Below are 25,274 nucleotides of genomic sequence, written 5' to 3'. Positions count from 1 at the left end.
ATCTAAATGATGTGTTAGATTTTAACACATTGGGTTAACTTGGGGATTGTGTTCATGAGAAAGGCAAAAACCAGCTTTTCAAAGTTTTAATTTTTCTATGCTGCAACAGTCCTTAAATCATTAACTAATGCAAAAACCCTTCAGCACTTCCAATTCGCACTGCAAGTACCGTCCTTTTCTGGAAAGGGGAAAACAAAAACTTGTTGCGTTAAATTCAGCTTACTCGCAGGAAAGCAGATACAAGCTCCAAAGGTTACATTGCCACCCAGCTCCCCCTTCCTAGTTCCGCTTCCCACTACTCCACCCAACGGCGTCTCCTCGCGCCTCTTCCAGCCCGCGAAGGGAGGGAGGTGGGTTTTTAAATACAAAGTTATGGTGACATGGAGGAAGGCCTACAAGACCCGAGATGCACTGCGCGCCGCACAGTTAGGCGCTCCTTCCCCGTTTTAGTTGTCGCTGCTTTGCTGGTGGCCGGACGCGAATATTCGCGGGAATAATGGAGGGCAGGGAGTGAAACTTGGAGGTGGGCTCGGCTGGCTGGTGATAGAAACTGCCAGGTATGCATCGGCTCTGCAAGCTCTTTCGGAGTCCTGTATCCCTTGCACCCTAAATTGTTTTTTTTTCTACGGTAGCTTTTCTCTTGTCCCTTCCTCTTTCGCTTGCTGTCACAAGCGGCAATTGTAGTATTGGCTTAAAAGCTGCTCCGAAGCTGGGATACTTCTTGCTTTTGCCCCGTGGCTGATTTCCCTCCCCTCAATACGTTGAAATAGGAGGTTGATACCTGTTCAGGTAGAATGCTTGGCAGCCTTTCTGCTTTAAAATCGATCAGGACTGAAGTCGAAGACACTCTTGAGCTCCGACTGCTATTGCTCTTTTTCAAACGTCTCTTGGGCAAAATACAGTGCTGGGAATGGTGAGCGTGCTAATATTGTCGTGCCTTGAGCGTCAGATGGAAAAAAAAAAAGAGGCTTAAGGTGAATTCAGTGTGGCCGAATTTGTTTAATCTGATTTAGCGACTAAGCATTCTCTTCCAGCAAAAAGAGGACACACACGGCTCCCTTCCTGGTAACTCTTTTGTTAATGTCTTTGGAAATGTTCAGTGACTCCAGTGGGGTGGGAAATGAGCTGCCCTGTTCTGCACTGTCCCTAACCCCCTTCCCAAATTTGCTCAGAATGGATGTTAAAGCTTCCCACACAATGCAGAACAAAGGACTTGGATTTTTGCCTCAAGAGTTCCAAAAAGTTATTTGAGCCAATAATTTAACTGGTGCACAAAATGCCATCATGATGCAAAAGATAAAGGTCCATTAGATTTGGACAGCAAAAAGCAAAACAACCAGGGTAAACTTCATTCTTGTTCTGTCTGTGCATACATTTATTAAACAGAGGAGCAAACCTTTGGTGAGCTTATAGAGTGCATTTTTAAATCTGTGATTTCCCTTCAAGTCAAAACAGGCTAAATGTCTTGGTCAGGGATGGGAAAGAACTAAAAGAATCATCCAGAATGGTTGATGCTGGAAGTGGGTTGATCAGCAACATTTACTAAAGTGAAGCTGTATAGTTCTCTTCTTGAATTGTAATTAGGGGACTTCATTTGGCAATCTGTTTTAAAAGTTTTGCTTCAGAGTGGCCACTTAAGGATCAATGGCAAAATTGTCTTGGCTGGCTAAAATATCCTCCCTCTTCCTCCCCCTCCCTACCCCAGTGATTTTGGAATGTTGCCTCTTCTGATATTTGATTTCTGGCATTGATGAAATATCTTAACATGCAAAGATAAAAATGTTAGGAACTCATGAAATTAGGTGACATTGTTAAATTCTGTGAAAATCTGCATTATGACACATTTGTAATAATTTGAGGCATATAAGACTCTTAATTGTTCTATAATATTCTTTGGAATTTGATTTAGGATAAGAGGGTATTCCCTCCGCCTCAAGAAGTTTTTTTTATATAATAGAATGTTTACTGTCTCTGCCCGATACTGTAAAAAGGAATAACAGTTACTTCCTGTATATTGTTAATGTATTATTGCTATATAGTTCTTTGTTGTGTCTGTAGAACTTGAGCCCAAGTCTATTTTTTCACAGATTGGCAGTCATAGATTTGAATTCTTGTATTTTGCTGGCATTGTCATCACACCATAATACCAAACGATTGGAAGGAAGGAAGAGTTGTCAATTTCCTCTCACATTGCTTTTTTACCTGAAGGCAAATTTAAGAAAAGCTAATACTGAATCTATAAACACAATGGTGCTCAAAGACTTTCCCACTTTCAGATAAAGCAACCGCTATAAAAGCAGTGGTAATTTTATAGTAAGCATTTGATTATTTTGTAATTTACTTTCTTAATGTTCCGTTTATTTTTTTATAATTTGTGCTGCAAGGCTAATTTCCTGTAAGCCATGTAGGAGATTGCATAAATAACCTATATAGCAAGCATACCACAGTAATTTATGTGTGAAAATGGAGTATGCTAGACAGCAGCTAAGCTAGCTTCCTAGTACGTGCACATGTTGTAGAATGTGTTTGATCACTTCCTGATTTCCTATTCAATATTCACTAAATATGTCAAATTATATTTTAGCGATATCATAATCCTTCAATGGTATATTAATATCACTATGTAGTAAATTTCAATCTTGTTGCTATATAATGAAGAGATCACGATAATAAAATGTATCCAGGTAGCAAAGCCAAGCTCCATAAAATATGTAATTTTTTAAGCTCACGAAATAAAGAGTAATGTTAAAATTAAATTGTAAGTCTTTGTTGGAAAGAGACAAGACAGATTTATTCATTAGTTGTATAGGAAACTGTCAAATGATAATGTTTTCATGTGAGAGTCATCTCAGATGTTTTTAGTATTGTGCACTGTATTTGCCATAAACAAGCACATCCTGTTATAGGTTTGTGCAGTATATAAACCCAACCCAATGCTGAGAACATTTGTCACCCAAACTGATGCACATGTCTACAGAACAACATTTGTGTGCTTTCTAAGAAAATTAGAATAAATGTCTCACTACCAATCAATGGGAGAAAGCCTTCCAAACATAGAAATGGTCATTATAGCAAATTTAGGATAGAGTTCAGAAATTTCTGACACAAAACAACTAGGAAGCAAAATGCCAATTAAAAAAAATAAGTCTAGTAGTAGGAAATATATGATGGCCAAAACTGCAGAACTATCACAAATTACACAAAAATGAAGATCTGCACATATTCAAAATGTAGTTGCTATTTCCTGTTTAAAACTCATACACTATAAGATTTACCACTGCCATTTTGTATGGCTCTGACAGTGAACTCAAAAATACTAACCCCAAAAGTCAGAAAAAATGCTGAGCACAGTGAGCAGATGTACTATCTAGAACAATTTTCCATAATCTGTTGACTGCTCTTGGCCATTTATCTAGGAATTATGGGAATTTATATCTACCATATCTAAGGGGCATCAAGTAAAAGGGAGAATGACTTTGATATCCTTCACTTTGATAGTTATACCATAGTTTGGCATTTCTTTTATCTGGACCCACTAAAACGTCACAACAGTGTGCAAGCTTTCAAGTTCTCTTCCATAATGAATAGTCCTGGAGAACTTGAAATCTTGCATATTTCCGTTGGTGATTAAAATGTATTGCGCAGCTGTGGATTTCAAAAGCTTTTCTGATTGCTGTTACTAACTAAAGAGACAGAACTATTCAAGTGATGAGAAGAGGTTTATCACAGAGGCTTCCTCTGTCCTTGTTCACCAAATCTTAGGTTCCTGGCTGAATCAGTTCCTCCAACTGCCCCACCCCAACTTTACCTCACAAGTCTCAAAACCATAGTTCTTAGTTACAATTCCTGTTCTTCTGGCAGAGGGGTGGGTGGGGGGAAGGTCAAGCTTAAATCCCGGCTGGCTCAAAAAGTTGAAACAGAACTTCTCATTGTGTTAAGTGTTGATTAGAATTCACCTGTACATTGTCTTGCATCCACAGCAATGGAGGATTCTGTAGTCCAGCTTCGTATCTTTGACCTCAATTGCTGGTGAGTTTATCTTTTTCATTTGTTTGGGGCAGCTTTGATCAGAACAGCTTTTTTTCATTGTGACTTATTTGTAAGATATTATCAAGAGTTCCGAATTGTACTCATTATTTTAAAAACTGTGGTTTTTTACTTTTTTTTACACTTTGGGGTTTATAGTTGTTATCCCAATTCAGGCTATCAGGTGCTCTGTGTTTGTGCTTTGGAATTTTAGTGTGTGATGTTGGTATTAATTATTCCTTGAATGCTGTCAGTTTCTCGTTTCTTCCTCTCCTGCTCTCTGGACCACAAGTTCTTAGTTACAATTTTACAATAGTTACAATAGAGTTTTGGTTGTACGGGCAGCATTGCCAAAATGATGGTGTGGATTAAAATTTAGTTATGATAATGCGTATCTGAAAAGGTCTTCAAACACAAATCTCCTGATAATTGATTATTACCTGTAGTTGTGATAGTTCAACTTTATTTCTCCATTAAGCAGCTAAACTGCTTTAAATAATATAATTCTCATAAGTTTTTCCTAGTTTTATTCTTCTTTACGCTTTAAGTAGTGTACATTCTATCAGCTGACATCATTTCTGTTCTAGGTGCAGAAGTCACTTGCTTGGAAAATGATTATTACACTTTCCAAAATGAGATGGGGTAACTGATCCATGTTGTATTAGTAGCTCCAGCCTCTGAATCCCATTTCTATTATTTACAAAACAAAAATAATATTCAGAGAGGCTTTTTTTAAAGAATTCCCTCTGTTGGGGAAAGTTCAAATTCCAGTGCTGATCTAGGTCTAGCTTGCAAATATAGCTGAGTGGTAAAAATTTAATTGCTCATCATGAGGTTGGGGCAGGATTCTGTTTTTGTTCCTTTCCCCTGTAATACTTGCAAGTATAAAAATATGCTTGCGTATTACAGAGAACAATTCTTATTCCAATCAATTATTTTCAGTGTTAGTTCTCTGACTTCTAAAGTATTTTTTCATAAAACTGTGTTTTAAAAAGTTATCAGTTTCCTAGCTCTACATTAAAAATTCAAAATCTCTTTTACCGTAGCAGGATTCTTGATCTTCCTTCTAGTGCAAATATAGACCAGGTCTCATTCTTCAGATTGTTGTTCCATTTTACCCTATGGTTTGCTTTTTTCTAGATTTTTTTTTTAATCCTACCATTATTACTTTATAAGTAACTCAAGAAGGAGAACATACATAATACGCCTTCCTCTTTCCATTTTTCCCACAATAACCCTGGGCGGTGAGTTGGCCTGAGAGAGAAGGACTGGTCCAAAGTCACCCAGTTAGCTTTCATGTCTAAAGTGGCACTAGAACTCACAGTCTCCTGGTTTTAAGCCAGCACCTTATACCAAGCTGGCTCAACATGCTGGTTTTCTAATATTTAGGAGATTTTATTTGCTATTATGCATTTAAATATATAGCATTTGGAGGCAAGGATAGAAGTGTGCTTTTAGAAAATGCACAAGCATCAGCACATCTTTAGCACATATAGCACATCTGTAGATTGTTGTGGTAAAAGATAGCCCCCCTCCCACACACAATTTGAGCTGCATTCACTATCAAACCTATAAGATGCCCCTTCCTCCCACACACGTTAACTGCTTCAACTGCATTTACATCAACCTGAATTGACCCTGAATGGCGAAAAGGGGAAGAGCCAGTCAGGAACCTGTGGCCCAATAAACCAAACCATTTATAGTCACTGGTCGTCTCTCAAAGATTGTATAGCTAGCTTTCTCTAATAGGAATAGATAGATAATACTAAGGTCACATGGATGAGTTTTATCAAAAACATTCTAGCATCCTGCTGTAATTTCCATTGTGTCTGCCTTTATTTGTTTATCTTGCCTGTGCAGTGTTGTAGGCCAAGGGTAAATAAATGATGGCTCTCCTTTGATCATAACTGCTTAGCAAAGTATCATGGATTTTCTGGGTGCCCAATATATATTGTATGCTAAAATTTTGCTGCTTTGTCAAAGTGATTTGGTTGCTTTAGGTGAGCCAAGGTTTTGGCCATACCAAGATTAATCCCTTGAACTTGAGTTTAGGGAGACTGTATATTTGATAAAACAGCTCCCATTTTTAGGTATGTCTCTGTGTTTCATAATTCTGAAAGACACACTGAATCTGTGAGAAGACACATAGAGGATCTCTATGGAGATTCTCAGTCATCTAGATCATGATTGTCGGAAAGGTGCTTTCTTTCAAAAGGCAACTGGACTTTCTTGTTTTGCTAGAAGACATTTCACTTCTCATCCAAGAAGCTTCTTCAGTTCTGACTGGATGGTGGACAATGGAAGGATTTATATTATTGCAGTCACCTGGTCATTAGCCCTCTTTCTGAGAATCATTGAAGTCACTTGGAGGTTTATCTGTGCCCTCAGGGTCACCTGAACCCTGTAGTCTGTCCGAAATTTTTTTCTGGAAATCCTTTCATACTTTTGCATGGAGTGAGACATCTTCTAGCAAAACAAGAAAGTACAGTTGCCCTTTGAAAGAAAGCACCTTTGGCACCCAAAGGAATTAGATATCATTCTACATTGTCAGCCTAATTGAGTGTTCATGTTTTTGGTTTGTCCACTCAGGTTTTAATGATCTATTTCTAGGAGCTATCCTTTATTTTCTGAAAGGACCCAAATTTTCTCTGTTTTAATGGTGGGACTTGGTCCTGAAGTAAGGTTTACTGGGCTTTTTTTATTCAATGCTTCTAGAGATTTTAATGTGTCTTAAGAAGAATTGGTCTTAAGTATATGTGCATAAATTGGTGACACTGGTGGTATATAGATGTATATTTATATTTAAAGGGATTACAAAGGATAAAGGCTTTAATTAACTCCTTTACTATGGTCCAGGCAAAAATAACTCCATCTGATGGTTGAGGTGTTGGGAGTGAACTGAGATGGCTTTGGACCGTCTGCTAGTTTCATTTCAATTTACCTCATTGGGGGGATAAAAGTAGATTATATCTTCATAGACACTCACAAAAATGTTCTGGTAACAAATGCCATAAATAAACAAACAAAATTCTTTGGGGCTAAGATTGGCCCTTAATATGATGCTTCTTTCTTCATCATTTGTAAAGAATGAAGTATTTGGAATAAGCTGTGTCATGGTAAAAATCGCTTAAAAACCAACAAACTGGAGAAGACTCACACATTAGTGATATTAGTACTAGTTGGAGGTTATAGTGAGTCACTTGTCTATTGTACCCAGAAGTGCCAAGAACAAGAGCCAGAAGGTTACATTAATCTAATTTAGTAAAATGACTAAAAATAATTTGAGCATGTACACATACTAGTAGAAGATAACCACAAGCATACAATCCTTGGTTGTGAATACATTATAGGCACATTTCTAAAAATGCAGTATAATAGCTTTGATATGTTCAGTCAAGGCCTTAATAACAAGCCAACCTGCATTTTACAGCAGGAAGGAATAAGTATCTTGGGTAGCCCATGTCTCTTGAGTTCTGTGTCCCCACAGGCACGCGTTCTGTGACCAGGTAGTCCCTGACAGACACAGATTATCAAGGATGTTACATGAGTTGAACAGAGGGAGACACATATGAAGTTAAAGTAACGCAGTAATACTAATCTTATATAAGTAAACGTACAAATTGATTCAATGTGAATTCATATTCCAATCCACCACAATGGCGATCCTCACTGCTTTCCCTTTCCTTTTCACTTTGTCTAGGGCTATTCGTTATCTGAGCAAGTTGCGGCGAGAGCGTGTTGCATTGATTGGGGATGTCCTTAACCAGGAGGGATTTGACCTGGCACTCTTACAGGAGGTGAAGATTTCACATGCTAGAATGGATCTGGTTGGAACAAAAAGTGGGGTTTTAATCCTACTTCAACTGATGACATATTACATTTTTATACATGATGTTAAAGGCATGATTTGTTTTGTTGAAGAAACCTTCATGACCTGTTTCATACAGTATCTAGTCACAAGCCCAAATGCAACAAATGATATTATGGCTTAGTGTAATGGGTAAATTCAGTCACTGGAAAGGTGTGCCAATTTTTGTGACACAGTTCAGCAGAGGCCTCCTTGCTATGCTCTGGAGAAATCTTAAAGGATAATGCACAGAAAAACATAACAAATGAAAGAGAGTTATTTTGGGACTGGCAATTAACTGAAGATAAGCTTAGGGACCTTGGTCCCCAGATCAACATGCCATTTTGTTACTTTTTTCACAGTCACTGTGATGATAGCATTTTGCTTTTCAGGTGTGGAGTGAAAAAGATTACCTCATGCTACAAAAGAAACTGTGTATCCACTACCCTTCTTCCCACTACTTCAAAAGGTAAAAATGGAGTTCAGGTAATAAGTTTTCATTTGTTTAACTTCGGAATGGCATAGATATCCAGTTGATACTATTTAATAAGGCAGAAAAAGCCTTCCTAGTTCAGAATCAAGAGCCCTGGTGGGGCATTGGTTAGAATGCAGTATTGCAGGCAAACTCTGCCCACTGCCAGGAATTCAATCCTGACCGGCTCAAGGTTGACTCAGCCTTCCAGTCTTCCATCCTGATTCCAGCCTTCCATCCAGATTGTTGGGGGCAATATGCTAACTTTGTAAACTGCTTAGAGAGTGCTGTAAAGCTCTATGAAGCAGTATATAACTCTAAGTGGTATTGCTATTGCTACCATGATGTCACTTTGACCAGGTAGCATTGTCCAATCTGGTGCTCAAAGTATGTTCGGTTGCCTCCTACCATCTCTAGAAAGCAGTTGACAGTCATTATTCTGTTTGGGGTGTATCACTAAAGTTTTTGCAAGATTTTAATTTTGAGAATTAGCTTCAATTTGTGTCCATGGTTGAAGAATAACACAAGCTTTTTTGTTGTTGTTGTTCCATTTTACAGTTAGCTGGATTTTTTTTGTCTGACTAGACAAAGTGTGATTAGACTTAAAAGTAGGTAAAGACAAGAGTTGGCACATTGGGTCTTGAGGATCCTAGAGCCTCCATTGATCATGGCACTCAACTACATGGGTATGATTTTATGGCAATCATACACAACTGTAGTCTAAATCTTAAAATGAGCTTAACAGAGCTTTTAAAAAACTGATCCAACTCTACTTCTCCCAATCAAGGACAGGGAAAAGTACACCTATTGCATTTTTGCTCTGTTTCCCCCACTGGCCAGTTGTTCAGACTTCTTTCAGATTTCCAGTAATCATGCTACAGATCAATGGTTTTGTGCTATTATTAGAAATCTGGAGCAAGATTTCTGGAAAGGAGGAAGATTGGAGAAATATATATATATATATATATACATATATGTGTTTTTCTTCTAGCCAGGTTTTCCCTACGTAGCCAAGGTTTTTTTGTAGCTCCAGCTCAGTAGAATCTCATCTACTCGGTTCTGGGCTTTTTTCTTTTCTAACACCTAGCAAGCTCTCACTGCTAGGTGGGAGACCTAAATAGATCCATTTCTATCTCGTTAGCTGTCATCAGTAGGCCACACCCATATCCTCCCTGTAAAGGCACAGTATCAATTTTCTTACTTCTTCGTAGGGTTTATGTGTGTTTTTCTTCTAGCCAGGTTTTCCCTACGTAGCCAAGGTTTTTTTGTAGCTCCAGCTCAGTAGAATCTCATCTACTCGGTTCTGGGCTTTTTTCTTTTCTAACACCTAGCAAGCTCTCACTGCTAGGTGGGAGACCTAAATAGATCCATTTCTAGCTTGTTAGCTGTCATCAGTAGGCCACACCCATATCCTCCCTGTAAAGGCACAGTATCAATTTTCTTACTTCTTCGTAGGGTTTAAACCCTACGAAGAAGTAAGAAAATTGATATATATATTTTCATCTTTACTGAGGATATATAAATGAAATCAATTGGGTGTAATGGGTGAGGTACAAGTCTACAAACCAGGAAACTGAGTTCTAGCCCCACCTTAGGCGTGAAGCCAGCTGGTTGGGAGGAGGTGTGTTGGGTTGCCACAGATGTTTCCAGACGTTTTCTGCAAAAATATGTGTTTTTAACTATACCTAAACTTTGTTGGACTTACCTTCCTAACAATGATTGTCCTTTGCTTATCAACTGAGTTTAGTAGTCCCTGCCTACCAGGTGTCGCAGCTTAATTGAACTGCCTGAAATTTTGTTTTAATGGGAAGTGTCTCATTTGGGACCTGTTATGCTACTTGCTCTTGAAAATGACACAAATGAACTTGGAGTTATTACTGGTTACTAAGGATGTTTAGATAGCTTGTATGCAAATGCAGCAGGATGTTGAGTCATACTCGCATCACACTGGGAGACCGGTTGAATTTCCTGTACTACTTTGAACCCTATTCACTCTTGAGTAACTAAACCCCCAGATCTGCTATGGTATAAAATAAAAGGAATATTTTGGCACATGGATCAGATAAATTGTCCTGCGATTGCAGATGCTGATCAAAAAATGTAGTTGTAATGTGACTTAAAGTATATACAGTACAGTCCTTAATTAAGACCATAATTTCTGTTGCTAAGCGAGGCACTTGTTAAGTGAGATTTGCCCCATTTTATATTTTTCTTGCTAGTCAATGCAGTTGTTAAGTTAGTAACACAGTTGTTAAGTGAATCTAGCTTCCCCATTAACTTTATTTGTCAGAAAGTCACAAATGGTGATCATATGATCCCAGGACACTGCAACTATCATGAGACCATGGAGATGCTGAAACAGTTGTAATTGTGAAAAACAGTCATAAATCCCTTGTTTCAGTGCCATTGTAATTCTGAACGGTCACTAAACAAACTGTTGTAACCTGAACATACTTGTACATCTAATGTATATGTAGCTGTTGAAACTGCAGTTCATGGCAAGCTTCAATTTCTGGTGGTTTTGTAAAATGTCATTCCATTCTCAGAGAGCCAGGAATAATTCCAAACGGTCTAGATGCTGGTTTTTCTCTGGAAACCTTTACCTGTGTTTGTCACAGATTTATATTCCAGAAAGCTCAGTTTTAGGTTCACATAGTGGGTAGGAATGGAGTCCTGTTCTCAGTCAGAGATATGGAAACCCCTTTTTGCTTTCAATCCTGAGAATCAACTCTACCTGCCAAAATTTGATGGCATACTGACAAATAATGGTACAATTGTTTGCAAAAGCCAGATAAATTAAAAGCATACAGCTTCCAGTGGTCTTAGTGCTCCTATTTAGTTTTGAAAAATCCAAGAAACGAGAGAAAGAAGTGGGGATTCTTACTTCACCTCTTCCAGTGACATTGTCACTCCCAGAACTCTGGCAACTGACAAAAAGTTTGGTCCCAAACTCTCAAAGACTGCCCACCATAGGGAAAATAATAATTTGGCGTCTATTCTTCTGCAGTGGGGTGATCGGCAGCGGGCTCTGCATCTTCTCCAAACATCAGATCCTGGAAACCTTCTTGTACCAATATTCTGTGAATGGTTACCCATACATGGTGAGTAACATGCTTAGGAAAGAGTCCAAGGCACACCTATTTCTACTGGTGAACTCATTGTTTCAGTTTTGCCCCTGTGTTTTATATGTGCTGTATTCTTTCACAGTTCCAGCATGGAGACTGGTTCGGTGGCAAATCTGTGGGTCTCATAGTGCTAAAGATCCAGGGCATTATTTTCAACGTCTATGTGACTCATGTGAGCATTTTTATTTATTTTATTTTGTTGCACTTTAAAATTATGAAAGCTTCTCTCAAATCCCTCATTGAGTACTTAGAGCAGGCTATCAAAATAGCTAAATCATTTGGAAAGGGGTGAAGGGTCTAGACTTTCCATCTTTTGACTTGAGTTAGGAAGAGGCCATCTTTATGAATTCACACCGTCAGTAATACCTTGCTGTTGGGTTCCACATCTTTCAGCACAAGTGGCTGTTTTGCATCTTGACATCTGGGTGGACAAAATCAGGGCTTTTCTGGGTGTTTAGATAAAGTGTGATTAGTCTTTAGTGCTGCAGATCAATGGTTTTGTACTGCCATTACAAAATTGGAGCAAGATTTCTGAAAAGGAGGAAGATTGAACAAATATATACTGTTTACTGTGTTGGGTGTATATGAATGGAACCAGTTTGGTATAGTGGTTAAGGTACCAGGCTAAAAACTGAGAGACTGAGTTCTAGTCCTGCCTTAGGCATGAAGTCAGGTTTGGGCCAGCCACTGTCTCTCAGTCTTATAAAGAAGGTGGTAACCAACCACTTCTGAAAAATCTTGGCAAGAAAACTGCTGGAACTAGTCTAGTGGTTACCAGGAATCAACACTGACTCAAAGGCTCCCCTCCCCCCCCAAAAAACAAGATATCAAATATTTGTTTCTGGTGTGTATAAATATTCACATTTACATTATTTCTGATTCAGGAGACAAAGCAGTCATTAATGCTAAGATTATCTACCTGTGATCTAAGATTAATCAAACAATTCTATGCTATACCTATCAAAAAGTCCATTTTTATCATGAGGCTTTCTAGAAAAAGCTCATGATATAACTTAAATTCTTTCCACCATTCTCTTGTAACCACGAACCAAGATTTTTTCTTTTTATTTTATATTTAGCAGCTAAAACAAATGTGGGAATAATGGTTGTGTACTTTCATAGATAATGCACATGTATAATTATATATTCATTCCCCCTATCCAGCTCCATGCTGAATATTGCCGAGAGAAGGATACGTACCTGCCCCATCGAGTGGTTCAGGCCTGGGAACTTGGCCAATTCATACAGTAAGAACTATAGCTGTAAGATTCAAAAAATGTTTGTGCTGAATTAGAATCCAATGACAGGTGCTGTGCCACTTGTTGTGCCCTGTGTGTCCCCTTAAAGTTAACTTTAGTTAGCTTTAAGTTAAAAGCTTTAGCTGAGTGGAAACTCAGTTTATTTCATGCCAGTCTCTCCAGTGGGAGAGAGATTGAGAAAGATGTTTATTCATTAGAGATACATTTCATATGACACAGTTCATATCTCTCGCTTCAAAAAGCTCTTCTCTCTTGTTTTGTGATGTTCTCCCACCTTTCCAGGCATACCTCCAAAGGAGCTGATGTGGTACTGCTTGGAGGGGATCTGAATATGCACCCAGAAGATGTTGGCATTCGGCTATTGAAAGGATGGACAGGGCTGCAAGATTCCTTCATAGCCGCAGAGAAAATTAAAGTGAGCCTCTTTGCATGCCCATTAAGTACATGAATATGTCCATGTCTGATATTGTCATCGAGACTCGGAAATAATTATTTTGACTCATTCAAAAGCTTGATGTACAAGTGACCTGTTTTATCCATTTCACTGTCTCCCTTTTTGTTTCCCCAAATTTAGATTTCTGCCATGGAAATCCAGTTCACCTAGAGTTCTTGCAACTACTCTAAATGTTGTGTTAAGAGTCTCTGTTGTCTCTGATCTTCTTCTCAGGGCTGTGAAGATGGCTGTACCCTTGTGCCAGCCAACTGCTACATCAGCAAGAAAGAACTGCAGTATTATCCCCAGGGGATTCGTATTGACTACATTCTTTATAAAGTACGTGCAAGTTAATATTCTAGAAAACAGAGACTGAGCAAAGTGTTGTAGAGAGAGCTTGGGAAGCAGGTGAGAATGAAAGCTCTCATTTGAAAAACACTTCCCACTGAACAAGGCAGCTGCTCCATGTTTTCATCTTTATCCTTTGGTTCAGCTACTTGTTGTTTACTGATGTGTTCATTTGACAGTTGCTCTCAGGAGAGTGGCTTTTCAGGCGAGGAAGGTCCAGGCAGTGCTAGTATGTGCAAAGCTAACAGCAGAAGGGTTGTGCGGCACTTCAACATCAAGGCCAGAATCAAAGGCACCTGACCGAACTTCTTAAATTGAATGCACACACACACACACCCTTTTATTTTTTTACCAGGGCATGTGATGGTTGGGTGTGTATGGGAGGAGCAGCTCCTTGATCCCAAGAAAAACTGACTTAGAAGTTGCAGAGAAATGCCACCTGAGCATCCACGTCTGTTCTGAAGCATTGTGCACTCTTAAAATGTAGGTCTGTGCATTGCTATCCTGGAGCATTGAAATAACCTAATTGAACCCAGAGCAACAATACTTGGCCCACAGCTATTGTTTCTTCCCATTTCAATCCAATTTGCTTATGGTGGAAAGATCAGCTTTAACCTGTTAACCTGTTTTTTCAGCAGGAAGGGAAATACAATTACAGCTGCTTTCTTAGTCTGAATCTGAACACTTCTAAGTAGCCTCTTGAAACACATTCAGGAGACGTTTGTCAGAACAGAAAGACTGAAAATCTTTTTTAAGTTCTCCTTTAATTTGCTGTTCTCTAACTTAACTGATCTTTATCGTTAAAATGGAGGGTCAACTTAGATTTGTTGAGAAAAATCTCAACTGTTTACTATCTAATCTTTTTGGGGTAAGATAGGATTACCTTAAATCAGAACTGTCTTCCTTTCAGAGGCAAAAAGCTACGCATTGCCTAAATCTGAATATATGGTAGGGGATTTTAAATGGCAATTGTTTACATTTAAGATTAATTACAGTAGATAAAAAATTAGTCAAAGGAACAAACTACCAGGAGATGCTGTAGAATCACATTCCTTGGTGATACTTACCTTTGTGGACAGATTATATGGCAACAAGCTTCAAGTAGAGTGAATTTTTTCCTAGGGTAAATCTAGTTCCTTTTTGGACATTTCAAACTAAGAAAATAACATTCCATTTTTTTCTGCATTATTTGCAGCTCATAATCTAGCTATAACATTTTTTTTTGGGGGGGGGGGGGGTTCTTTAGTCATGCTGTCTGCAGATAACAAAGAGTTTGCCATCTTGTCTGTCCTTTCTTACAGGGCTCATCTCAATATGATATTAGATGCAATATTCATGAAACTACTACAGGAACTGCTCCTGGCAAGGATTTCCCTTACTCTGACCATGAAGCTGTCAAAGTGACACTCTCTGCAGTCCGATCAAATAAAAGTGAAAACAATCTTCCAGTTGGTGAGTGTTCAGATTTCATTGGTTTCCCACAAGCAGAGCAAAAGCAGCAGGAACAGAGAATGTGTGGCCTGCCAGTTAATGCTGAACCACAATGACCATCGTTCCTACAGAGGGGAGCTATTATTGAGAGATTCTTGGAGCTGTAACATTAAGCAACAACTGGAATCTCTAGATTCCTTATGCTTCTGTGAGAGGGTTCTTAGGATCAGTCAGACAAAAGACAGCGTGCAATGACTTTCTTGCAAGCTAATTCACTTTTTTTTTATTTGCAGCATAACAAATATCCACATTTATCTTCAGCAGCTTCATCTCCTCTCCTTCTTTTGATTTCTGTCTTCAGGGGAATATAGTGAATTGCTTTATGGCCTAATTGCTCTAACATTCTGGGATTAACTAGCTCCCTGCCTGCCTGCCGTAGCAGTGCTTCTGCTAAAATTAACTATACCTCCTTTAAAATGCAATTGTTAGTAAGTTCCCCAGAGAGTTAATCAAGGACTTTAATTAAAACTTTAGCTGGCGATCTCTTGCAATGAACACAGACTTGATTTTCTCTGGTTTCTTCTTCCTCTGGATGTCTCTGCTGAGTATACCTGTGCTTGGCTGCATAATTCTCTTTTTCAGTGATCATCAATTAGCCCAGAGCCTGCCTGGGGCTGTTAAATCTTTGCTTGCTTGCCGATTCTCTTCTTCTCTTGCTCGGAATCGGACCAGAGCACTATTAGTCTCTGCCAGCTTTTTCAGCTCATTCAACTCTGTGCAAGTTTGTGTATGAAAAGCCTCTTACCATATCCCGTGTTTAGTTTGAAGTGATCCCTCTCATATACAGTTTGTGTATCTAAGACAGGGATCTCCAACCTTTCTGGCTCGGCAAACCGGTGGAGGCGGCGGTGGCGGGATGGGGAGGGGGGATGGTTTGCATGTGTACGCGTGTGCCACTTTCACAAATACAGTTTTGCACGCCCACCACTTTCCTTGGTTCTGGTTGCGGATGAGCTGCATTCCGGCACTGGGCCACCAACCAGGGGTTGGGGACCCCTGAATCTAGGAGATCGTGTAGCAGGATAGTAGATGCTATTTACTACCTTCTCTACTTTGTCAGAGCCTATATCATTATTCATCTATAATTTTCTACGCAGGCACTTATATGAAGCTAATTTCCCATTCTGTTAATTTCAGAAAGAAAACTGTCCACTGGAGTAGCCAAATAACTCTCTCCCTCTCTCAATAAAATAGCAATCAGTCCGGGATAGCTGGATCTGACCGTGTAGAATTAACAGCTTCGTGTGGTTGAAGCTCACCATTCTCTTTGCTTTTAGAACCAGGTCTGGTGGATGTCTTGAACGAAGCCCGTCTGGAGGTGCAAGTGGGGTTACATTCGGCAAAACGACAGCAGTACTTCTGTGGCCGCATGGCTGTCCTGTCTCTTCTCCTGCTGATCATACAAGGAGCCATGGCAATGAGTTCCATGTTTGGTGGAACTCTCCAGCAGCCCTTCCCCAAGTTCTCCTTCTCTTTGCTCAGTCTACTCTCTGTGTCAATCCTGCTTATCTCAGCTGTGCTGTATCTCTTCCACATCATTGAAGTAAAGGTGCTGCGGGGAACAGAGGAACAGATGCGGGTGGGGCTGCAGACGCTCCAGGAGAAATTCAATAGCAGGTGAAACATTGGATGGTTGGATGGATGTTATGGACCAAAAGGCTGGGCAGAGGTGGGAATAGCAAGTCCCTCTGTGATTGTCAGCAATAACGGTTCCCTGGTTTTTAAATAAGGAATGGTAATTAACCTTTGATACTGTAAAAGGGGGGGGGGTGTTAATAGGCTGAATTTTTGAGCAGTAACTTTTTTTAGATCTTTTTTGTGCTGATTTTAATGGATTTTGATGGGTGAATTTTGAAACTAACCTGGCTATTTAAAAAACAAGTTTTATCATAAAATACTGTTTTAATAGAATTAAACACATACTGGTCTGTTAAATTTGTACTGAAAAAGCAGGTAAGAACAGATGTGTAAAATAAAATATTATTAATTGTACACAGCTGCTTTTCCTACAATAATGTTCTCAGCTCTACTAAGTAAATGGGCAACAATTATTGATGGAAATCTGTTTTTCGTATGTACCACTTATGAAAAACACTTTTGTATAACACTTTAGCATACAATTATCTTTGACCGCTGTAGCTCCCATTCATTGACGGGGAAACAGAAATTGAAGAACCGGGCTAACAAAACTAAAGCTGAATTGTCAACTGAATAAGTTTTACAAGTAGTCCTTGAATTACAATCACAACTGGGACTGGGACTTCCATCCCTAAGCAATGTGGTCATTAAGTGAGTCACTATGTGGCCAACCAATTTTACTTTTGCCATGGTGATTAAGCAGACCACATGGTCTTAAGCCATGCAATCAGGCTTCCTTGGATTTGCTTATTGGAAGTTGTCTGGGAAGGTCAGAAGTGGCAATCGCATGAATATGTGCTGGTTGCCTAGTGCCTGAATTATGATCATGTGGCTGTGGGGATGCTAGGAGAGTCATAAGTGTGAGGACCAATTGTAAACAACTTTTTTCAGGGTTGTTGTAATTTCCAACCATCATTAAGCTAATGGTAAATCAAGGACTACCTTTATACAAATTTGTTGTAAAACAAGCCAGTCTATTTCTGTTAATGTTTGTTCACACTGTCCAGATTCTAGAGCAGATGGCTGTTCTCTAGCACTATTAACTGAGTTACTTTAATAAGAGATGGACGGGATTCTATCTCAACTTACACATGAAGTTTTTTTCTGTCTTTCTCAGTCTCTAAGTTCATGTATGAATGCCACTGCAACTGGGATATGAATCTTTTATAAAACTGCAACTAGTAATCCTTATGAATAGATTGGGGGCATCCTTCAGGGATTAGGTGCTATCTTTAAAATTTGGGGAGAATTTAAGGAATGCAATAGGTGGGTCTAGTTTTCTTTTTCTTTTGTGGTAGGGAGAAATTCTTTGACTCTGTTTTTCATGGTGTCACCTTGCCTGAGGAATTTCAGTAGTCAGGTTCCAGGAGCCATAAGTTACTCCACCTGCCCTTGTGAGAAAGAAGAGCTGCTATATCCAATAGAAATGTGTTTGGCTATTTTCCTTCATTTTACAACACTGAGGCATTGCATGAGAGTTTTGGCTTTACCACGACTCTTCCCGTCACAGGTAGTCAGATGTTATTCTATGTGATTCAAACATTTTACTGGAATTGAACACACAAGTCTTTACACTTTAGAAGATGACTGTGTAAAGTGCATTAGCTTTAGGAGCTGTCCAGTTCCTGGTGCTTAATTGTTATAGGAAGGGATATCTTCAGAATATCATATATAGTCCACCTTTCCCTAAATTCACAAAGAAGAGCAATATATGTTACCTTAGGTCTTAACTCCTCTTCTCTCAAGAGTGTCAGAGTCCAGTGTAACCAAAATATGAAACATTTGGGTTTTGGCCAAGGCCAATTTGGTGAAGTCTTATTTGATGTGTAGGGTAAATATGATATACCCCATCCCTCCCTCCTGTCTCCTCCTTATGGGACATGCACACAGTCTTTCTCTGATCTATTTTTTTCCTCCCTTTTACCTCCCTTTAGTCATTGCTGCCCTCCCTATTTTTGCCCAAATGATATATGCATCTTTTGTACTGGGCACAGACCGGTCAGACCTGGATCTGGTGCACAGAACAATCAATGACGGAAACATTTGCAAACCTCTATTATACTTATGTTAGGGTGGGGTTAATCAGAACCAACCAAGACAAGAAAGGAACTTGATAGGCTGAGTCAAAAAGGGATTTTTGAAAGATGATTTAAAAGCTGCGATACCCAAACCTAGATTATACTACTAAAAAAATATTTTATTTATTTTTATTTGATTTGATTTGATTTCTATACCGCCCTACGCCCTACTTTCTATTAATTTCTATAATAGAAATTAGTTATAAATCATCCAGTGTCTGTAAAGAAGTAGGCACACAGCTCTACCTAGAACAGCATCTTTGGTACATGTATTTCTTTCATCTACAAAATTTCTCTTTTATTCAAAAATACTTGAAGTGAAAATTATTTTTAACTAGTTTTAGTTCAAATTCAGGATCAGGCTTAGCTTAATTACCTCTAGCTAAGAACTGTATTGTCTGCCTTTGCAGCCATTTGCAATCTTACTTAAAGCCAAATAACATAATCCTGGCCACTTCTTGGGAGGAAATTGGGCCAAGACCAAGAAAATTTTGAAAAGGTTTGATGGATATTTCTTCTATTGTGAAATTAACTTGGATGACAAAAGACAGAAGAACATTTTCTTTTCACTCCATTATGTTTATTGGAGCAAGTCTGTGAAAAACCAGTTGGCTTATATCCATACAGAAGTAACAGCTTTCAGATTGTAAATTGACTTTAGTTACCAAATAACATCTGTTCACTTGAAGTTTTTCTTCAAGAGCAGTGTATTGCGATCTGCATCCACATTCATTGTTTATTTTGCAGGAAGAGCATACATTTTCCAACCGTACTGGTCCAGCTTCAAGATCCTGTCCTAGAGTACCTGTTATGCTTGTAGGCACATGAAAAAAAATGTGCAAGAGATGTATATTTCTCCTTGCACATTTATTATAAGAGAAGGCCTGTGATGATGGCATTTCTAATTTTTATTGTAAGGCATCTATTTCTTTCCTCTGAAATACTCTGTTGATTCTGTGTATCCTTCAAGAGATTTTAACTAATCGTCCTCCTCCAGAATACAACTCTGGACAGTTTGAAGGCTCCTCCGAACTTCATGAAGGGATAATGCTTTTTTGCTTTTAGAATACTTCTCTACTTAAACATTATAGTCCCTCCTAATTGACCACATCTAGATCACAAACATGGATCAACTGTAGCAGTAGGGTGAAATAAATCTTTTTTGTTGGATGAGGCCCTGTGTCAAAATAGAGCATGCTAACTGCAAATATATACAACAATAGCTAAATAATATGTACATCTTCTGAATATTATTTTCCCTCCAAATGCTGTAAACAGACTGCTTTCTTAAAGCCTTCAACAGTTGTATCTGCAAACAATGAAAAGCAGTTCTACATAGTTTCCTTATTATTCCTTAAAATACTTAAAAAACGTAGTTGCATCAAATGCAGCAAGTTGCATCAGTTGCAAAAGCTCAGGCTTGTTCAGCAGAGTCTAGAATGGGACGGCATGCCAAATATGAAGGGCATTCAGCAAATTTATCCACCAGTTAAACCGGAACTCAAATATTCTAGGCATTTTCCATCACTGGAGCATGCTCAGAAAGCTCACTGAGTCGCTTCCTCTCTTGCATCTCGATGAGAGCACTGCGCTGATTCACTATTGCAACCAGTTGGGACAGGATCATCTTCTCTGACTCATGGTCCTCAGACGTTTTCAAAGAATCTTTAAAATAAAAATCACATGCTCAGTATAAGGAACCATCATACTATTTAATTACATAATAAAGGAGAAAAAGAACTGGTGGAACTGCAAATATCTGGATTACACCTCCAAACCTCTTTGGTTATGCTGAGGCTGACCGTTTTTGGAAAGAGACAACATCTGAAGAGCTGCAAGTTCCCTATCCTTTATCTACTATTTTGTCAAAGTGAAAATATATCACGTGGAAACCCAGAAGTTAAAAACTTCATTATACTTTCGTAACGGGGATGAATGAATACATGAACATAAACTTTCCTAGTTCTTCGGCCCCAACGTGACATCACTCGATACACGCAGACCAAACATAACTAAATGCTTTTTTTTTTTTTTCATTCATGGAATGAATGTATGTTGTTTTTAGCTGTACAGGGCCTCTTGCTGAATGGGCTATTGACTATTCTCAACCAAATTCTTTTATTATTTAAAAAGAAAAATTTAAGACCAGAAGGTAAGCATATACTACCTTTCTTTTATTTACATTTCCTATCCTGAGAATATCAGACTGCAAATGACCATAATAAATATGCTGTCAAAGCCAAACTTTGACAAAACATGCATATTTGTCCACAGAAGGCAAATGGGAAACTCCTCTTGGCAGACAAAGCTTTTCTTTCAACTTTGAGAGTATATTTGTTACCCAATGGACATGTCCATTGTTTAGAATTTTCACAACGTTGGGTCTTTCAGGGCTGTGTAATTTATGACCACCAGATTCCTGGCTTTTCACAATCACAGCAGGGCTGCTACATTAGTAAATTTCTTGGCTATCTAAAACCATTGAAAAACAATTCTGAGTATAAATTAATTGAGCTGATTAAATATCAACTATTTTCAGGGCAAAAATTATTCTTGTTCATCTCATCATGAGCTTGGGCAGCTCTTTATTTATTCATTTGTGTCCTACCTTTATTATTTTACAAATAACTCAAGGTGGAGAAAATATCCAACACACCTTCCTCCTCCTCTTTCCCCACAACAACCTATTGTGTTCTTTCTTACCATCCAGATTATAGTAGCGCCGTAGCTCTTGATCCAGTTGGCACTGCTGCTCCTCCAGCTTCAGCTCTTGCACACTAAAAAAAATTGTCAGTGTTACTATCCACAATTAAGAAAAAGTTCCTGATAACCTAAGGAATTCCCTTCCCCGGAGCTTTTGTACTGATTCTCTCATTGCAAAGTGTTGTCCTCCATGTGTGTGTGTGTCTGTGTATTCATACATGTACACATATACATGTACACACACTCATTTTAAAAGCTCCATACTAAATGAGGAAGAGCATGCAGTAGATGACATCAGTATACCTGAGGCATATTTGCCTTGCTAACAGAAGTATCCTAGCAAGATAGTAAGTATTTCCAACTTATTTTTCTAACTATTCGTCATTTTACCAGTGGAATATTTATTTTATATTTTTCTTGCAGATCTTTCACCCTAAGGGATCCTCTAATATAGATTGCCCGTCCAGGGATTCACACTCAGAATTTTCATTTTAGTCTAAGCCACATTCTGTGATTGAGTCATGTTGCAATAGGTCATTATGTAGTTGTTACATCTTGTCCAAAATATAGTTGATAAATCTGGGCTTAATATTCAGCCACTGTGGTTTGGAAATTTATGATTTAGCATGGTATGCAAATCTCGTCACCATTACAAATGACAGAACTTACTTGAATTCATTCTTCGATTTATGGGTGGTAGCAGGGGTGGTATTCACTTACCTTCACTACCAGTTCACAAATGGGAGAGTGCATGCACGCTTTGCCCCCACGCACCTGTGCGCATGCGCAGGACCTTCTGCGCATGCACAGAGCATAAAAAATGGGACGTGATAATTTCCGGACGGGTGGGCGGAGCCTCCCGCAGCCGTCGCTACTGGTTTGCCCAAACCGGATAGAACCAGCTGAATAGCACCACTGGGTGGTAGCCTTTGAGTGCTATTATAGTGCAGCTTTTCTTTCTTTTTTGATTTTGCTTTGAGTTATTAGAATGAAAAGCTGGTACCTATTTCCTGTTTTTGATTCTGATTGTCATAATTTCTAATCATACGTAGATTGCGTTGATTTCTACTATTTATTATTTATCACATTTGTGGGTCACCCAACTCCAAAACGATACTGGGTGGCTTCACAATGTTAGAAGAAACAGTATTATAAAACATTATAGGAGCTATTAATCCAAAACATTATGAAGGCTGTTTGAAACTAGGTAAAAGGTAACAGAAATAATGAAGGACAATGAGTTGATGTCCATTATATTTTTTCTCTTTGGGGCAGAATGCTTTTATTCATACTCCATGTCAAACAGATTACCTTCTTTGGAGTGTGAAATTTCATTTCTAGCACTATTCTGGGACACAACTGGGGTGATAATACTGTTCATGCTATCTAGGGGTCATTCTGACCGCTTTTTATATAAACTGAGAAGCTACTCCACTTGTTTGATTGAAGGTTACGTTAGTGGGAGGAGAAACCACAAATGGCTTGTGGTCTCCCTTATAATTCCTATGGCACAATAAAGAGCAGCGCTGGATCAATTTTCTATGATCAAAATGAGTTATAGATCCTAACTAACATAATTTGCAGAGTTCCTTACTCAATCATGAGGTCAGACTCTTCAGACATCAGGCTGTTCTTCTTTTGGATCAATGCGAGCAACTGGTTCATCCACTGTTTCTTCAGTTCAGACTCTGTTCCTAAAGAATATGATGAAGGGGTGTGTCAGAAGTTAAATCGGAAACGTTAGCTTCAAGAAGAACCATTGCACCACTTTGTGGCACCCGTTCTTTATACGTGGCCATCTCCAAACACCATTCCTATTCAAGGAAGCTTCAGATACTTACCTGCCTCTTCTCGCAAAGACTGTTCCACCTTTATGCCCTGTTTCTCAAGCTTCTGAAAAGTCACTTCAATCTCTTCTAATCGCCTCTGGATGGCCTGCAAAAATGTTGGTCAAAATAAACATTGATTAAAACAAAAGTTTTGAAATGCAAGAAGAGGAAACTGCAACCAGATTCTATAGCAGGGGCGGGAATTTCAGGAAAAGGAACCCTTTTAAGACAGATCAGTGATGACATCACATTTAAGCCTTTACTAGGATCCAGGTAGCTTCAAGGTTAAGGCATTAATGATGTCACAGAATAATTTTTGCAAAATCAACATAGAAAGCATGGATAATAAAGAAACATCCCTATACATTTTCAAACACAGGTATACGTCTCTGGGAATATCACATTCAGAAGTTATATCTTCCTTATTACAAGAGCCATGGTGGTGCAGTGGTTAGAATGCAGTATTATAGGCTAATTCTGCTGACTGCCAGAAATTCAGTCCTCACCAGCTCAAGGTGGACTCAGCCTTCCATCCTTTTGAGGTGGGTAAAATGAGAACCCAGATTATTGGAGGCAATATGCTGACTCTGTAAGCCACCCAGAGAGCGCTATGAAGCGGTATATAAATCTTAAGTGCTATTGCTATACTCGTAAGAGAGAAGGTTTTACGTGCCAGCCATGCCCCTTCTTCCTTCCCCACCTCCCCATGCACAGTTCTAATGACATGGAAACAAAGCAGCCAAACAAGTTGCTGTCCAAGGTAATGAGTATCACATTTGTGGAAGATGCTGCTACACACATTTGCAGTATTGCATATAGTATTCTTGATAGCTGCAGAGATCAGGAAGTGAACCTGCAGATCACATGGTGCCTGGACTTCTCTATTTTTTTATAATCTATTTCCTTATTTGAATAAATTCTGCATACATTTCTTGACAAAGAAAATCACCTGAGCTTTACAAAACCTCTTCATTTGGGCCTCTTTGGCTCGTCGCAACAGCGTCTTCTTCCAAGTTGGATACTGAGTGTCTTCAGTTAAGCTGAGGAAATGCTGCAAACCACAATATCCACAGGTAAAGACAAGAGAAGGTCATGTGGGAAGATTTAAAAGCTACTGTCTATCTGTAGTGATTGACTCAGACTAGCCATTGCTGCTTACATGGCTGCTAAAATCAACGACTCCTGCATCCCAAATATAAAATACTCTTTATGGGACATGCTCAAAATTTCCCCCAAAATCAAGATGCCTGGTGAACAAGCTGAAGTAGAGATCCCAACCTCTGCAATATAACCTCCCTCCCAGTGATGAACGAATAGATACAATGCCTGTTAGTCCCACAAATAAGCCTTGAACAAGAAATATATGTACTGGTATGATGATACAACTCATGATGTTTTTATGAGTTATATGATTTAAACTTATTTTATTTCTTATCTCCTCACAATTTTTTTTCCATTTTGAAAGGCCAAAAATTGAAAATAATGAATAAATATAGTGAACTTCACTAATACTCCAAAAACTACAGATATACAACACAGCAGGCCAGAAATTACTAGGTAATAGGAACAATGCCACTTGCTTTGCCTGCACAAGAATCAGCTTTTCAAAAAGTTGCTCACAACCCAAATTGTAAACCATGATTTGAGATTTCCTGGTCTGGATCATAGGGCAAAAAGATGAAAGGCCTGTCAAAGTTTCAAGAATAACCAACGAAGTTCCATTCTACATCTTTTTAAGTTACACCTTTTAAAGAGTCTGTTAACTACACAGTCTTAACTTGTAAAGTGCATGGAGGCATTCCCTGTTTTCACTGTAGATAGCCTGATGAACTTTGTAAAAATCTTATGAATCAATATTTTAGTACAGAAACATTTGCTTTTGTTTCAAAGACCTAAAAGCCGATTGAAAATTACCTGTGGCCATTTTCTAACCCTTACTTTCCTGTTAGGAAAAATTAAAGATTGGTATCACCAGCTAACGGGATATCAAACTCTGAGTAACTGCTCCTCACATTACTCCTATCC

The 25,274-nt window shown here is 38.8% G+C and overlaps 2 protein-coding genes across 3 annotated transcripts in view; one reads left to right on the top strand and one right to left on the bottom strand.

Moving 5' to 3' along the window:
* Positions 1 to 471: 471 nt before the first annotated feature.
* SMPD2 (sphingomyelin phosphodiesterase 2) overlaps positions 472 to 25,274 on the top strand; it is a 30,521-nt gene continuing 5,718 nt past the window's right edge. The window contains exons 1-11 of one of the 2 annotated variants that reach the window (XM_070939689.1): positions 472 to 557; positions 3,981 to 4,029; positions 7,727 to 7,823; positions 8,266 to 8,342; positions 11,353 to 11,446; positions 11,553 to 11,642; positions 12,635 to 12,717; positions 13,012 to 13,144; positions 13,397 to 13,501; positions 14,812 to 14,962; positions 16,279 to 16,618. In XM_070939689.1, the coding sequence (XP_070795790.1) occupies positions 3,983 to 4,029; positions 7,727 to 7,823; positions 8,266 to 8,342; positions 11,353 to 11,446; positions 11,553 to 11,642; positions 12,635 to 12,717; positions 13,012 to 13,144; positions 13,397 to 13,501; positions 14,812 to 14,962; positions 16,279 to 16,618 (1,217 nt within the window). In that variant the 5' untranslated portion in view covers positions 472 to 557; positions 3,981 to 3,982. Of the gene's footprint in view, positions 558 to 3,980; positions 4,030 to 7,726; positions 7,824 to 8,265; positions 8,360 to 11,352; positions 11,447 to 11,552; positions 11,643 to 12,634; positions 12,718 to 13,011; positions 13,145 to 13,396; positions 13,502 to 14,811; positions 14,963 to 16,278; positions 16,619 to 25,274 lie in introns of those variants that run through there. The other variant, XM_070939690.1, reaches the window with a different exon arrangement.
* MICAL1 (microtubule associated monooxygenase, calponin and LIM domain containing 1) overlaps positions 20,165 to 25,274 on the bottom strand; it is a 36,646-nt gene continuing 31,536 nt past the window's right edge. The window contains exons 19-23 of the mRNA XM_070939688.1: positions 24,199 to 24,300; positions 23,262 to 23,355; positions 23,015 to 23,114; positions 21,421 to 21,494; positions 20,165 to 20,382 (exon numbers count right to left, since the gene is read on the bottom strand). Coding sequence (XP_070795789.1) covers positions 20,228 to 20,382; positions 21,421 to 21,494; positions 23,015 to 23,114; positions 23,262 to 23,355; positions 24,199 to 24,300 — 525 coding nt within the window. The 3' untranslated portion in view covers positions 20,165 to 20,227. The remainder of the gene's footprint in view (positions 20,383 to 21,420; positions 21,495 to 23,014; positions 23,115 to 23,261; positions 23,356 to 24,198; positions 24,301 to 25,274) is intronic.

Source organism: Pituophis catenifer, unplaced genomic scaffold (assembly GCF_029215685.1).
Source record: "Pituophis catenifer annectens isolate HBS135680 unplaced genomic scaffold, rPitCat1.0.hap2 SCAF_3, whole genome shotgun sequence".
NCBI lineage: Eukaryota > Metazoa > Chordata > Lepidosauria > Squamata > Colubridae > Pituophis > Pituophis catenifer.
The sequence above is the reverse complement of the archived record's forward strand: the minus strand, read 5'-3'. Positions and strand labels throughout refer to the sequence as shown.